The sequence below is a fragment of the Schistocerca gregaria genome, chromosome 2 (assembly GCF_023897955.1).
Source record: "Schistocerca gregaria isolate iqSchGreg1 chromosome 2, iqSchGreg1.2, whole genome shotgun sequence".
Lineage (NCBI taxonomy): Eukaryota > Metazoa > Arthropoda > Insecta > Orthoptera > Acrididae > Schistocerca > Schistocerca gregaria.
The window spans coordinates 249,338,705-249,356,065 of NC_064921.1; the positions used below are offsets into that span (position 1 = coordinate 249,338,705).

Below are 17,361 nucleotides of genomic sequence, written 5' to 3' on the forward strand. Positions count from 1 at the left end.
CTTGAGAGTTGCTTTCATTAGAACTTTCTAAATGGGATACTAGCAGTAATAAGTAGCCCAGATGGCTAACTAGTGGGGTAAGGATACCATGTAAAACAATGCAGGAATTATATCAAAATGTTAGAAGTAGTCACAATCAAGCTACAGTAGCCCATTACAAACAGTATTGTAAGGTGCTTAAAATGTTATTAGGGAGGCAAAGAGTATGTGGTATGCAAATAGAATAGCTAATTTACAGGGTAAAATTAAAAGCATATGGTCAGTCGTGAAGGAAGTGTCTGGTCAGCAGCAAAAGGTCAACAATATAAAGTCAGTTCATAATAAAAATATTTCTGTTACTGATAAATCAGATATATGAACAGCATTTAACAATCATTTCTGAACATTTCTGGTAAATTAAATAAAAATTTAGTTTCTGCAGGGAATAATATAACTTTCTTGGAAAATGCCTTTCTGAGATTGATGTCTGAATTACTCCTTGGTGATACAGATGAGGAGGAGATTGAGTCAGTAATTAAATCGCTGAAGACTTAGGACTCTCATAGTTATGATGGAGTGCCTAGCAGAATATTAAAGTAGTGTGCTGCACATGTTAGCCCTGTATTTAAACATATTTATAATTTTTCCTTTGGGAATGGTTAGTTTACTGAACCATTAAAGTACTCAGTAGTGAAGCTGCTTTATAAAAAGGGAGAAAGGGATAATGTAGATAATTTTAGACCTATTTCTATGCCATCAGTGTTTGCTAAAGTTATTGAAAAGGCTATGTATGTAAGGATAATTGATCATTTTATATCACACAATTTGCTATCAAATGTACAGTTCAGCTTTAGAAGTCGTTTAACAACTGAAAATGCTATATTCTTTTTTCTCTGTGAGGTACTGAATGGGATAAACAAAAGGTTTCAAACGCTAGGCGTATTTTTTGATTTAACTAAGGCATTTCATTGTGTTGATCACAAAATATTGCTCCAGAAGTTGGGCCATCACGGAATACGGGGAGTAGCTCACAATTAGTTCACCACTTACGTTAACTATGGACAACAAAAGGTCATTATTCACAATGTTGAGAATGGCTGTGATGGGGGTCTGAGTGGCGTACGGTCAAGTGGAAGTTGCCCCAGGGATCAGTGTTGGGGCCACTCATGTTCCTTTTTTATATAAATGATATACCGTCTAGTATTATGAGTAACTCTAAAATATTTATGTTGCTGATGACACTAGCGGCTTGGTAATAAAGGATGTTGTGTTCAACATTGGCTCTGTTTCAAATAGTGCAGTTCATGACCTACGTTCATGGTTTGTAGAAAATGAACTAAAGCTAAATCGCAGTAAGACTCAGTTTTTACAGTTTCTAACACACAATTGAACAAAATCTGATGTTTTAATATCACAGAATGGGCATATGATTAGTGAAACTGAAGAGTTCAAATTTCTAGGTGTTGAGATAGATAGTAAGCTGTCATGGGAAGCCCACGTTCAGGATCTTGTTCAAAGACTTAATGCTGCCATTTTACTATTCAAACTGTATCTGAATAAGAGTGTTCGACATGAAAATTAGTCTACTTTGCGTAATTTCATTCGCTTATGTCACATGGTATTATATTTTGGGGTAACTCTTCCCATTCAAAAAGGATATTTTTAGCTCATAAATGGGCGGTTCAGGCAATAAGTGGTGTAAGTTCATGAACCTCTTGTCAATCACTGTTGACAAGTCTGGGTATTTTGACATTGACCAGCCACTGTAATGTACTCTCTTCTGTTTCTAGTGTCTCTCTGTTTTCTTGTCCTCTTTTGTTCCTTTTAGTGTTCCTCGCCCTTCCTTCGTTCTTGTGGTTTTTCCTTTCTTTCCATTTTGTGTTATATGTCTCATCTGTTTTATTGTAACACCTGTGGCATTGTTTTATTAGGGACAAGGGACCGATAACCTCATAATTTGGTCCTTTCCCTCCTCTTTTAAACCAACCAACCATCTTGGCCTTTGAGGGTGATTCATTACCTGAAAAGGTCAAGGTGATGGGTACCGATGTGACGTCAAACCCTATGTCCCTCCCCCTATGCAGTGTTTTAAGTGCTGGAAATTCGTGCACATGTTGTCCCGGTGCAATTCCAGTGCCACATGTAGAGACTGTGGACATTCGCTGCATCTGAATTCTCCAAGTGCACCTCTTCCCACATGTGTGAACTGTGGAGAGCATCATTCCCACTGCTCGCCGGACTACCCGGTAGTCCAAAAAGAGCAGAAAATTATGGAGTACAAGACCCTGGACAGGCTGTCTTACCATGAGGCTAAACTCAAATATGAAAGTCTAGACCTTGTTCCTGTGCTATCTTCTTATGCTGCCGCCATGATGGCACTGCAATCATCTAAGGTTACTCCAGTGGGCTTCTACTCTGGGAGCATCGCCCCCCCCCCTCCCCCACAAATGCTGGGGACAATGGTCCCCTTCCCCCGGTGAAGCAACACTCTCCTCTGGCTCCTCTCAGCCAGAAGGGGGCCTTGACATTCTACCTTCCATGGTCCCCTGACAACACCCCCCCCCCCCCCCCCCCCTCACCCATCCCCACCCCCCAGTTATCCAGCAGACACCAGCCAGTGGCTGAAAGAAGTCTGCTAAGAAATGGGAGCCTCCAGTCGCACCAGCACTCCTCACGGATCTGTGTCCAAGCATGAGGTGGAGATTCTGCCGTCCCCTGAGGACATAGATCTTGCCGATGCCTCTGATACAATGATACTGGATGCCAACACTAAACCAGTGGCGACAGGTGATGTTGAGGCTCAATTTGCCTCCTTGGTCACTCCATGCCACCAGAGAGGACAGAAAGTGCCATTCTCCAGTGGAACTGCAGCAGTTTTTTTTCTCCCACCTGACTGAGTTATGTCAACTTCTAAGCAGTATATCTGGTTTTTGCATTATCCTTCAGGAGACCTGGTTTCCTATATTGCGGACCCCTGCACTTCATGGCTATCGGGGGGTACTGCAAAAACCATCCTGCCTATGACAGACTGTCAGGCAGAGTATGCATCTTCATCCTTACCTCTGTCTGTAGTGAACCCGTGCCCCTTCAAACATCTTTAGAAGCTGTGGGTGTCAGGGTGAGGACAACTCAGGAAATTACGATCTGTAACATTTACTTCCCTCCAGATGGTGAAGCACCGCCCCTTGTTTTGTCTGGACTCATTTTGCAACTCCCCCTCCCCCATCTTTTCTCCTTCTGGGTGATTTTAACGCCCATAACCCTTTGTGGGGTGGAGCCAAGCTTACTTGCTGTGCCAAAGATATTGAGAACCTACTAACCCAACTGGACCTTTGTCTCCTAAATACAGGTGCCCCCACACATTTCAGTGTGGCAAATGGCACATATTCGGCCATTGATCTCTCAGTTTGCATCCTCCCCTTCTCCCATCTGTCCACTGGAGAGCACATGACAACTTGTGTGGTAGTGACCACTTGCCACTCTTCCTGCCCCTACCCCAGTGTCCCTTCTCTCGACACTTGCCCAGGTGGGTTCTTCCCAAGGCTGGCTAGGACACTTCCACATGATTGAGTATCCGTTGCATGCCGCCGTGTATGAAGTGATCCATTTCGTCACTAATACCATTGTTGCCGCAGTTGAATCAGCAATTCATTGTTCCTCTGGTTGCCCCTGGCGGAAGTCAGTCCCTTGCTTGTTGCCGGAAACAGCTGCAGCCATTAGAGACCGTAGATGGGCCTCCAATATCACAAGCGCCACCCCTCCCTGGAGAACCTTATTGTATTAAAACGGTTCTGTGTCCGAGGTTGCCTCCTCATCAAATGAAGGAAGCAGGAGTGTTGGGAACACTATGTGTCTACCATTGGAAGATGAACTTCCCTCTTCCATGTTTGGACCACACTCCGCTGACTTTACAGCTGCCAGAACCCTGCAGGTGTACCTGGAATTTCCACAAATGGAGCTGTGTTGGCCAATCCAGACATATCATAGAGCTTATTGCTGAGCATTATGCTTGCATTTCTGGGTCTCAGAATTACCACCCCACCTTTCGTCTCTTCAAACAGAGGGTAGAATGACAACACCTATCTTTCGCTCCACTCCACCCTGAGCCTTATAATGCTTCCTTCAGTCAGTGGGAATTTCTCAGTGCCCTTGCCGACTGTCCTGACACATCCCCTAGCCCAGACGGCATCCATTGACAAATGCTGAAATATCTGTCACCAGATTCGCACTGCCGCCTCCTTGCCGTCTTCAACCGCATCTGGAGCGATGGTGATTTCCCATTGCAATGGTGGTCATTCGCCGCAAAGTTTTCGGGAATGGAATACTGAATGGTCTCACCCTGAGTACACTGACTAAACTCTGCACTACCAAGGAGATGACGAATGTGTGACGGTCATCCATGCAAGCCACTCGCAGGGAATCTGTTGTCCTTTGTTGGCTCCGCATTGGCCATACATGGCTAACACATGGTTACCTCCTCCATCGCGAGGACCCACCTCAGTGTCACTGTGGCTACCATATGACTGTCATCCACATCTTGCTGGACTGCCGAATTTTAGCTGCTCTGCGGACTTTCAACCTTCACAGCACCCTATCTTTGGTGTTGCGCGACAATGCCTCAACAGCAGATTTAGTTTTATGTTTTATTCATACTCGTTCATCCTCTGTTAGAATATTGCTGCGTGGTGTGGGCTCCTTACCATGTAGGATTGACGGAGGACATCGAAAGGGTGCAAGAAAGGGCAGCTCATTTTGTATTATCACGTAATAGGGGAGAGTGTGGCAGATACAATACGCGAGTTGGGATGGAAGTCATTAAAGCAAAGACTTTTTTGTCGCGGCAAGACCTATTTACGAAATTTCAGTCACCAACTTTCTCTTCCGAATGCGAAAATATTTTGTTGAGCCCAACCTACATAGGTAGGAATGATCATCAAAATAAAATAAGAGAAATCAGAGCTCGAACAGAAAGATTTAGGTGTTCGTTTTTCTCGCGCTGTTAGGGAGTGGAATAGTAGAGAGATGGTTTTTTTTTTATCGTACCATCTAAGGGTGGGCATTTGGCCTTCTCTTTGAGGCCTCCAAACTCTCTGTCACCCTTTCTTTGCACTTGTTTGTCTTGGTGTTCATCTTTTCCCTACGTGTGTTCATCTTGTCTTGTCTTTTTGTGGTGGACATTTTAGGGTGCTGCAAAGTGGCTGGCTCATCCTCTTTTATTCTTGTGATTAGTCAACCCAGACCATCTGCTCTTTGGTTTTAATATCTTCTTCTACTTTTTCTTGTAGTGTATGTTTTCCCTGTTTTTGTTTGTTCCATTCTTTTTTTTTTTTTTTTTTTAGCTGTGGTTCCCCATTCCTTTTCCCCCTTTTACTTTCCCAAACGTACTTTGGGTGATGTTTTACCTTGAGCCTTGTTTGCATCATGAAAAAGGGACTGACGACCCTATAGTTTGGTCCCTTTATACCCCAAACCAGCCAACCAACCAACCAACCAACCAATCCTCCGCCAATGTCTATGGTGATGGGTCTCTCTTAAGAGAACCCTCTCTCGAGAAATCTAGACCAACAAAGCATAAACAACCAGTGGCTGAAGGAGTCAGTGACTATGGGCCCAAGGGCTGCCATATTCTCTTGAGATTCTATCCCCCATTACTGATAAGCCCTAGCAAGCATCTCAGTCCTCTTAACAGCAAAACTAATCATGGGACATGACCAGTACCATTGGCCCATTCACACCTAAACAGGGCATCAGTAACATGGCAGATCAGTGGAACTGTAGTAGATTTGTTGTCACTTTATTGTGCATTTTATTGAAGCAGTGCTGGCCCTGAGAGAGCACCTTAAGGGCTCTGATTGACTGGTTCGCACATACGTCATCTGTGAGGGGATTTCACTCTGTACCACAATGGAAGCAATAGAAGTGCAAATGTGAACGACCCATTCAATCACTGTTTTTACCATTTATTTACATCTAGCAAGGCACATCTTATCTTGTGATGGCCACCTTAATTTGACAGCTCTGCCTGCTTTTCTCCTACTTGGGGATTTCGATGCACAACAGCCACGTGGGGAGTACCAAGTCATCTGCTATGGGCTTGTGAGTGACTAACCCTCTTCAACTGTTGCCAGTGGCATCTTTTCCCGTGTTGACAATACAATCTTTTTCCTCCAGTCTCATAGCTTCGATACAGTGGTTACTGCACTATACACTTTGTGACAGTATCCACATTCTGATGATCCTGTCACTTCCTTGTCACCACCTAATGGGGCCAGTTGCCATGTTGGGCTCTCCAAAGTGCCGGCTTGTAGTTGTTTACCATGTCTGTTACCTTTTGGCCTGCTCTTTCAGTTTGCATTGACAAGGTTGTGGGTGGTCTCATATGCAGTCACCTATGCCACTGGAACTGCAATCCCTCTTTCTATGGGTGCCGTCCACCTGCATCCATTACCATAGTGGACTAAAGATAGTGCAATAAGTATTCGTGACTGTTGATGGGCTTTGCAGCATCTGAAGTGATATCCTTCAGAGACCTGTTTCATTGCTTTTAAACTGCTCCGTTCGGAGGCTTGTACCTAGTTTAATGCAGCAAGAAGGGATGTTGGGAATGGTACACATGCTTCTTGTGAACCTTTATCCATCCCACTCTCCTGAACTGTTATATTATGAACATTTCACTGTCTCTGAACTGCTTCGGGGTGTCAACACATCACACAATACAGCACTGAGCCCTGATGTGGTTCATAATAACATGATCCAAAGTAAATATGACTCAGACTCCATCTACTCAGGGTTTTCAATTATTTTGGGCTAGAAGGTGTTTTTCCTTCGTGGTGGAGATAGTATCATCGTATCAGTCCTTGAACCAGGCAAAATCCCCACACCCATCGACAGCTACTGACCGATTAGCCTCACCAATGTGCTTTGCCACTTGCCTAAAAGGATGTAGTTCGATGATTATTCTGGATTATCGAATTGTGCTGTCTTTTGTTCCCTTATCAAGAATGGTTTCTGGGATGATGATCCACAGTCAATCATTTGCAGGAGTTAGAATCAGCAATCTGACAGATCTTTTCGAAATGTCGACACCTCATTGCTGTTTCTTTGACCTACATAAGGCGTACACCATCATCTGACACCATCACATTTTACTTACCCTCCATGACTAGGTCTGTTGAGGCTCACTACAGATATTTGTTCATCAGTTTTTGTCCCATTGTTCATTTCAGTTTAGAGCTCACAGATCACTCATCTCCCCAGCATTAAGAGAGTATGGCATCCTTCAGGGCTCCATGTCGAGTGTTACTTTTGTCCTGATTGACATCACTTGGACATTGTTTTGCAGTGCTGATTTTCAGGATGCTCTGTGATAAAAAATGGATACAGCTGCCCCATGTTCATCAACTAAAGGCAGGCAAAATCTGAACTTTCTCTGCTTCCTTGCCCACACTTCCCCATAGTTGCATCTTTCATAATGAGCCACCTACTGCTGACGGCAGCTCATATTCTTGTGATATACCCCCTTGATTTGGCTCTTCTTTCCAGATGTGGTCTTCCAGACTCTTTGCTTCTAATATTGGTGGACAATGTACTGTCAGATGAAGATGTTCTTTGTTGCCCCCAAGAAAGTGGCTTTTATTCTCAGATCTAATGCTTTAAAATGCTTTTGCCATGGTAGTGGGGTAATTGTGTTTGGGGTGTCGCCCACTGCATGCTTGTTCGATCTCCTGCCAGCTGCTCTGTTCATCCCTCTTTTACTGTAATTTTAATTAATTTTTGATGCACTTAGACCTTTTTCATGTACACCCTATTTTACTACTCTAGGATTGCCCCTTTTATATAACACTCTGATGAAGACAATGCCTTAAGGGTTCTGTGTCTTTGATACTAGCTGATGGAAAAAAAGACAGATGAACAGGTTTTGCTTGCTTCTTCTGAGAGAATGGTTTCTATTTCCATCTCCCCGGAGTAACTTGACTTACTATTTCTCTTACTTTTGTCAGTCCTACAAATGTTCATTATGTTTTTACCCTTACCGCTTCTGTTACAGATCTCCTCTCCACTTGAGTGGAAAGAAAATTTCAGTTGCTGTCATACCCCTTCATAGTGTTGGTGGGTCAGATATGGTAGAGGTGCCTCTCACTCCTGCAGATGATCCCTGGGGAAGCCTTTGTCTTCTCTCTGACATACAGACTGGCATGACCTATATGCTTTAAAGTCTGTTTAAATTATTTCCCATCTATAACATCAGTATTGCTTTCAATGATGCAATTTTACCATCCCATTTCAGTTCTGTTAAATTTGTGGCTGATGTCACTAATTCCAGATGGACTGTAACATGAGACACTTGACATTGTTGTTTAGCCCCTTAAGCCCCCACCCAACCAACTGATACATTTACAATAATGGATGAACACACAATGTCATGTCTTTCAAATCTGACAGTTACAATAATGGCAAGGAATACAATAGACTACAGATATGTGAGGGGCGCCATAAAATTGTTTACAAAAACATGAAAGAAAACTCCTTTTTGGTATTAATCCTTTTATTGCTACTCAAAATCTTTGCCTTAAAATCTTACATACTTTTGCAAGTATTCAAACTAGTTCGGGAAACATTTTTTCCACCTTCAAGTCGGTACTTTAACAACGCAGTTTTAGAAGGATTCAACACCTTCTTGATGTGATGAAGATCACTGTTCGCACATTTTTTGCAGTCATAAAGGAACATAGTAAGTTTTTAGGCAGTAAGTAAGATGAATGTAGGCAGTGAGATATTAATTTGAGGGTTTTTTCTGTCAGATAATCAGTTGTTTGATGTCCTGAGTGGCAGCAAACATTATCACGATGAGGAATGGTGTGATGTTTTTGTATTTTTTTCCTCTGATTTCTTCTATGCCTTGTAGTGAATGATGTGTTGTACACCATTCAGTATTAATTATTCTCTAATTACCTAAACCAGTGGTCACAGCCTGCCTAGTGTAACCAAAGGTATGAGCCATCTATCATTTTCAAAGAAGTTCTTTGTGAACAAACCAGCTTTCTTTGTCCTGACACACCTGAACAGTTAACTGCTGCTTTGTTTTCAGTTCATACAAATATATGCAATTTTTGTCTCCTGTTATTTATGTTGTATAAGGACTTGGCATTTTATCAGTTGAACTTTTTAGCCTTTCCATGCACCAGCTGTTATATGCCTGCTTTTGAGCTTTAGTCAGATTTTGCTTAATTAATTGGAAACAGATCTTTTTCACAGCTATACATTCACTCAAATTCAAATGTACAACAGTGTTTAGTATGCCTGAGAACACCTCTGTCCCATGGTAAGACCCTGCCGATCATCATATTGTTGTGGATGGTAGCAGCTAGTTGCAGGCAGGGTGAGGACCGTGTGGCCGGGGTTGCTGTTGCCATACCTCAAATGTATCATCAAAGCATCTATAGAAATGCTGTGATGGTCATTGTGCTAACTTTAATGTGATTTCTTCAAATTCCTCCCTGTAGAAGTTCTCCACAATAGGTGACACACATGAACCAGTTGGAATCCCATCAATTTGATCATTGTAATTCCCAATTTGAAGGAAGTACATCGTTGTGAGGCAGGGACAGAACAAGCTTAACATATTATGTTTAAAACAGTACCTCAGGAGAGACAGTGTTTGTTGGAAGGAACTCTTATGAACAGTGAAAAATCAAAACACAACAAGGTATTGCCTGGATCCAGTTTCATTATTCAATATATTGGCAGTTTTTGATGTGGTGATTGGCAGTGGTTTATGGGGGCTCCTAAAATGGTGCCCAGATGTTTGGACAGTGCATATGTCAGTGAGTCAGTAGCAGAACTGTGTGTCTTAATGATGCACACTCCTTGTGTGTCTTTGGTAGACCATATAGATGAGGTGGTATTGGTGCTTGTGGTTTCAAATGCTTCAAGCTTGTGCAAAAGTGTGTGTTAGTTATTATAAGACACTACATGTGAAACAGGAGTGGCCAGTGTTTCTAAATGATAAAAGGTTTGAGAGTCAAAGGTAATGAAATGGTTGCCGTATGATGACCCAAAAAAAAAAAAAAAAAACATATTCCACAAAGATATCCAGTATAAATGCTATCTTGTGCATCAGGTTTGGAGATGCCAACCCATGTTAATGGGTGTATTGAGGAATGCAGAAAAACCTAGGTTATCTGTGATTTCCCTAAATCGCTTCAGGCAAATGCCATTATGGTTTCTTTCAAAGGGCACAGCTCACTTCCTTCCCTATCCTTTCCTAATCGGATGGGACTGATGACCTTGCTGTTTGGTCCGCTTCCCCAAATCAAACAACCAGCCAGAAACCTATACAGGGGATCATGTGAAAGTATGCAAAAGCTATCAACAAACCACAGTAGCACCACAGAAGAAAACAATTTGTAACAAACTGTGTTCCTCTATCTGCATCAGTAACAGCTACTCTACTAAAGGAGAAAGCTGCAGGGAAAAATTGAAAAGGACTTAAAATAGGATGGTCTAGTTATAGAGATGGTCCCCACTCAGGAATTTTAGATTTTGATCAATTTTTGTATGTTAGTTTATAAAGCATTCCTTTAGTAACCTCCTCCCATAAATTGTTTAAAAAAACCTGCAAGTTTTTGTCACATCTGGATTTGTAGTTGAGATACAGGGGGATGAAACTGAGTTGGAAAAAAAATGCTGCATTAATAAAGGACTTTTCGACCACTGTGTCTCAAAAGGAACAGCTGTTACATACTTGCAATAATCACCATTATTTCTTCCAAAAAATATAAAATTTCCTCAGTTGTTCTTTTTCCATGACAGTCTACAATTATCCAGTCAAGCCAGTATTTTGAAGCATCATAAAACAGAATTTTGTGAAGCTGTTGTTAACTACGATTAAAATAAAAGCAAATTTAGGTCCATGGTGATTTTTCCCAGTACCTGATATCCCCATTGCCAAGCGGCCAAGCCTGCCAGGCTCCAATGTTGCTGGTGTGTTGCTTGTTCTGGGTGCATTGTTTTATCTGGGAAATTGTTAACAATGCATTGATGATGTAGGGAGCACAGTTAGATTTTTGATAATATGCTGATCATGGATCCAGTATATGTCTTTTCGTACTGGGCAATGAAGCAATCCCAAAGGGCTAAAAGAAGCATGAAATTTATCAGTACATGGTCATTAACAAATGAGATTTCTGGAACAGTGCCAGTCGAGCAGATGCTGTCATATATGCATGCAACATACTGCCCTGATTACTGATTGGAAGCCACATATTCTGCAGATCATCAGTTGATTCTGATATTTTTGCAGCAAATGACAAGAAATCCTCTGGCATCATAGTCATTTAATATTTTCCGATTGGTACAAATTAATTTTCTCTTATTCTAGCAACTCTTGAGGCCATTGGAAACCTTTCTTCCTGAGACTGTGAGTAATTCATCCTGGGTCTTTCACTAAATTTTCTTCAAAGTTTTCCTCAAGGAAAGTTTACAAATCCAAAAGTGTTGGGATTTGATTTCCATTGCTGTAAGACAACTTGTGCAACTAACTATTTTGTAATGTTACCAATTCCTTCATTTGCAGTTTTTTCATGATTTGTTCGAAAAATATTCCACTTAGCATTTACAGAACTGATTGGTGAAACTGTTGAAGTAGTTGTACTGGGTTGCACAGCCATTGCTCAAATACGATTTTCTGCAAATTGGTAAAATTTTGTTTCAGTAAATCCACAAGTTTTATCAAAAATACATGAACGGCAACTGTATCATGCATTGGACTGTCATTCATTAGTCAAAAATTGTTTTTGAATTCAATTTTTGACAAAAATAGACATCAGTGTGATGTGTTGATACAGAGTAGCTGGATTTTTTCCCAGTGAAAACTATGGACAGCATCCTGGATGACAAAGGAACAGTCTGTTCAGATTCAAGCAGTTGAATCATATTGTCAGTTTTAAGATTTTCTGTCACAATATTGAGACAGAGTGTTTGATTTTTGAGACAGTGTTGTGGTAGATTAGGTAAGAATTTTTTGATGCCATCTGTGTGGCTACTGCCCATAGCTTAGTTCCAGTTGATAAGCAGTATGTTTGGTTTCATTGTTCGCACTGCAGAGTTTCTTCAGGATCAAACTTTGTGCAGCCAGTAAGATGTAAATCAAGTTGGTTTCTTCCAAGGCACCTCTCACATGTATTAAGCATGCAAGCTTTAATTTCAGTTCTGCACATAATCGAACCCTAAAAAAGTTTGTCCCTGCCAGTGCTGATTATTTTAGTGAAATGTGCAAACGCACACAGAGTGGGCACCTGAGGAACCAACAGTGACACATCATTTTGGCCTGAGTTCACAGATTTGAGAATCTTGGTCATGCTTGTTTTGATAAATAATTAACATTTATTTAATAACAAAAGTTAGTTTTGTTTTTGGACTGTTATCCATAAACAAACAGAGAAATGATTCTTCATGCCAGAGTAGAACCTAACAAAATTATCATCAGAAAAAAACCAGTCAAATACTCAGTTCTTTACTCTATTAGAAAAAAACTTGGTCCTGTTTTTCCTTGGTGCTGCTAGCACACCATTTTCACTTTTCAGGCATTGAGCTGTTTTAACCATTTACTCATAGACACAATATCCTGCTGTGTTTAATGTGACAACTATTTGGTTCTAATGTGAGAATCTGAATTTTCTCAGCAGGAATAGAATTGGTTAAACTGCTGTGAAATTTTTCACGTGTTATGATCTACATGTCCTTCTCAGCTGGAGCTGTAACAGACACAAATTTGTGATAGTGTTTAAATGCAACTTTTGCCCAACTAAACCATGGTTGATAAATATTTACATATGATTTGCTGGAGTTTCACTAACCTATCTTGGGACCTAATTCTGGGTGCAAAAATGAAATGCACAATTGCATTTTAAAGTTTTTCATTTGATACACATTTTAGAGGATGATTGAACTCTCTTGCAAAACAAGTTTCTGCTTTAATAAATAAGTTTATTAGCAGAAATATTTAATGCAGAAAATAGGAAATAGCTGGAGTTGTGGAAATGAATTTTTAAGTGCCATGAGTGATTGTCTCCATTTCAAACGTTTATTCAAAATCCCCTCTCCCGCACATATATATATACTGCTAACTGGCGATTAAATTTTGTAGCTATAACTGTAGCCAGTGAATGAGAGATTTACTACAAACCAAATATGCTTCAGGTAAACATTCTTTAGTTTAGTCCTCAAATTCTATCAGCGAATGAGAGGACAAACTTTCAAAGTTGCAACTTAACATCACGTGTGAAATATTATGAAGTCCCACGACCTTGCTGACAAGTGGCTGAATGGCACTCAAAAGTAAAAATTTAACCACAGCCTTACTCTTCCTTATCTGCCAAGAAAGTGGCTGTGTCCATTGGTATCGACAATATTAGTTCTCCTTTCTCTAACTAGTTTGATCCTCCACAGCTACCTCACTCCTCATTGGCTGCAGCAGTCATTGAATACCGTCCCAGATGTGCAATTGTTAGTGTGCAAATCACTACTCAATGGAAAAATTACAACTTCAAGCCAGTTGGCAGATTTAAATAAACAAAGTCTCATTGCATAGGCCCTGAGATGCTGCTTAATGCCATATTCAACTATATATGATTATTTAAATCCATATTCACATAAATTCAAGATTAAAGTGTGTAACTGCCCACAGTTTAGTTTTTCTCTGTAAAATAGTAACAATCTATATTACTGAATGGCTAAAATAGTAATCTGGTCCCAGTTGCAGGGTTCCTGTCTAACAACAAAAATTTGGTTTTTAGTATTTTATAAAATTATTGACTGAATTTAAAAATTTAAAATACTCATTAAGATCTACAATCTTTCGGTGCACACAGTAAGAGAAGTATTTAAGTTAGAAACTGTGTATATATCTTTAGACATTGTAATTCACATCACACAAATTACCAGACTGCATTCATCAAACATTTGAGAATGAAGGCACTTATCAACTTCTAACAAATTTTATACACCATTTTAGAAACTTTTTCTCACTGGCACACCCCAAAAAACAATGAAAGGAAAAAAGTTCATAGCTTGCTACATTTTAGCCGTCTGTGTGGTAAAACTTCAGCATCAGGCATGATATTTTAATTTACTTTATTACTAACTACATTTGCAACAAATGTTGCTGAGAGTATCCACATATATCACTGAATGAAGGTTTAGCAACTTCCAGCAAACTTTAACATAATTTGAAAACAGATATTGTAAGCTGTTTCTGATTATGTAAGGAATTGAAGTGTGGGAGTTACCGGTCTATACCAAACAACTAATGTGTTAATGCACATTTATTTTTCATGGTGCAGTACATAGTGCTGCTGAAACTTTATTGGTTTGTAACATTTTTCACTTATTTAGAAAAGCGTTACAATGAACGTATATGTAAGTGTAATTTGAACATGGAAACTGTTATTCAATAAAAACAGGATGCTCATCAATTAGAAAGGAGGTCAGCCTATCTACATCCTGTGGTGTACAAGTGAATGTATGTCTTTATTTAAACGAAAGTGTTATTTTTTCTCAGAAATTACTGATTAGCTCTGACAGCGATGTACATGTTTCATGTAAAGTCTTCTGAGATCTGGCTATGTGTCTGTGGCAAACTTTTTCTTGTTGTAATGTTAAATGTCATTGGTATAAAATTGGTATAGATTATTTGACCAGTTATTTAGTGGTAATAAGCTGTTTTAATATTGCTTTTCTATTTTTATTTAATATTAACAGACTGTTTTAAAAATGTGTGGTAAATTGGTTTTCAAGAAATCTTTGTATTTCTTGTTACAGGTGTGCTGTGGTAGTGTGGTGATTTTGACAGATATTTAGTGAAACAGCTGAATGTGTGTGGCTTCTGCAAGAAAGTGTATCTACGCCTTGAACAGACTAATAACATATAGTGAAGAAAATGATATCTACAAAGGGCAAACAAAGTCCCAAAAAGGGTAGTGGTAAGCTTAAGGATTCCAGTAAAAGCAGCACGAAGATGAAACCTGTTGAAGTACCCGAGTCACCATCAAAAGAGCCAGTATTATCATTCCCACTCCTTAAAACAATGGATAATAGCAGAACTCTACCACGTTATTCTGCTATACTCAGTCGTACAGAAGAAGAGGGAGTTGGTATGGATGATCTAGACGCTCTACAACTTGAACTGGAGGCATTACTTTCAGCTGTTGTTGTACGAAGCAGGGTGTTAAGAGAAGAGATACAAGTCCTTAGTAATGCCGAAGAAAAGAGGGATAAAAAAGGGAAGCTCTCGATTAATAAACCACCTCTTTCACCAGGGAAAAAGATCAAATTGCAAGATAGACCAGTGAAAAAGCTTAAAGAAATGCCCGGTAAAATCAGGAGTGAGGTAGGACAAGCTCCTCTTCCTATTAAATTCACGAAGGTAAAACATGTGCCCAGTGCAACTTTGAGCCAGTCACCCTTACCTCTTCCTGAACATGATCAACAAGACTTGAGCAAAATGGAGGCACCTAAAATTGTACTTCCAAAAAATGACACACCAAATAAATTTTGGGCATCTGTTGAACCATATTGTGCTGATATAACTCCAGAAGATGTTAAATTGCTTGAAGAACTTATACAAGAACATGAAAATGATAGTGAATACTATAAAATTCCACCACTTGGACGCCATTATAGTCTGCGCTGGAGTCAAGAAGATTTAATGGAGGAGCAGGAGGCATCCAGTAATGATAGTAAAAGTAAATCAAATGGTAATAATGCAGAGGTTAATAACTTGCTAAAGAAGGCAGAAAAACCTGGTGATGGGACAACAGGTTCAACACCTGCGTCAGGGCCACTAACACAGCGCCTCATTTCTGCATTGATGGAAGAGAATATTATGGTGCCACTTTCTGAACCTTTTGACCCAAAAAAATGCAGGAGTGGGGAAAATGCAGCACCTCGCTCAGGTCTTTTTAGAAATTTTGCTGTTAGTGGTGCAGCCAATTTTGAAAGAATTGTTAGAAAAGAGCTTGAAGAACAAGGCATATTTGAATTTGATGAAAGTCCAGATCCAGAGGATGATGAAATTTTACAAGAGCTAAAAAGATGTCAAGAAGAATTAAAGTTAGTAAATGCACATAATGTTCAACAGTTAAAGAGACTTTTAAGACTTGCAAATGAGGAAATGGTAAGGCAGGATCTAAAAAGAAAATTGCAACAAGCAGATAATGAAGTTCTAGAGATGTATCGCAAGGTCACTTCAGCAAAGCAGAAGAAGAAACCACTTTCAAAAAAGGAACAAGATGCAGTATGGAAGGCTCTTAAAGATAGAGATGCAATTTTGATGAGCTTGGACTCTCTGTAGAGACATAATCTTAATTTGAGTTATAGAATGATGTTTTGAGTATAAAAAAGTTACAGAAGTGTGTAACAGTATTGGAAAAAAATTCTGGTACGAAGTGTGCCTGTTCGTGTGATTAAAATATGTAATATTGCTCATAAACAAAAACTTAATTTATACCATTTAGTAATACAGTGAATGTTATGATCTCGAGCTATTTTGAGCTTTATGATTTTCTAGATTCGTTGAAAAGGCATCATAAATCTTTTAATTTCTCTTTTATAGTTCGACAAATTTTTTATACCATAGAACTTGCTTCAAGCACTCTCCAGATATTTCTATGTGATAATATGTTAGTGTGTGGGAAACAGCATTGTGCCATTACTATTTTCGTGAATTGGTTTTTAGATTCTATTTACAGAGAAACATTTCTGTAATTGCCTTCTAATTTTTCAATAATTAAAGGTCAAAGTTTTTGATGCATATAAAATTAATACATTGCTGCATGGAGTAAAGAAACATTGAGACACTTGTATGGGACATAGATAATGAGAATACATTTAAAAGTTACTTGTGATATCTTTTTCATTAGTTGCAACACTATTTCTGCACTTTGCTAGAAACATGATAATGCAGCTCACATTTATGTGTATGAGATTGCATGCGACTGTGCTGTGGTAGCTGCATTGGTTAACTGCAGTTTTTTTCTGCCATTTCTCAGTTTATGTACAAAAATAAAAAAATATATATAAATGTATGTCTGTTACGGTGTGTTTTTTGTTGATAGTTCTCCTGAAATGTCCAATGCCAGTTCTCTAAATTTTCTCACTAGTATTATGTGAATAGAACATCATCATCTCTCCATGGATTTCCATTTGAGTTCATGAAGTATTTCTGTAATATTCACGTCTATCAAACTTACCGATAATGAATATAGAAACCAGCCTCCAATTGAGTTATGGGAATGATTTTTGTTTCACTATAGCTTTCATGTGCAGTATCTGAATTGTGTAGAATATCTCAAATTATCAAGAAATGGGGGCATTTCCAGCAAA

The 17,361-nt window shown here is 39.6% G+C and overlaps 1 protein-coding gene across 1 annotated transcript in view; it reads left to right on the top strand.

Annotated features, from left to right (window-relative positions):
• Positions 1-17,072, top strand: part of LOC126336786 (transcriptional adapter 3-A) — a 47,020-nt gene extending 29,948 nt beyond the window's left edge. Inside the window, exon 2 of the mRNA XM_050000806.1 lies at positions 14,800-17,072. Coding sequence (XP_049856763.1) covers positions 14,918-16,330 — 1,413 coding nt within the window. The 5' untranslated portion in view covers positions 14,800-14,917 and the 3' untranslated portion in view covers positions 16,331-17,072. The remainder of the gene's footprint in view (positions 1-14,799) is intronic.
• The last annotated feature ends 289 nt before the right edge of the window (positions 17,073-17,361 follow it).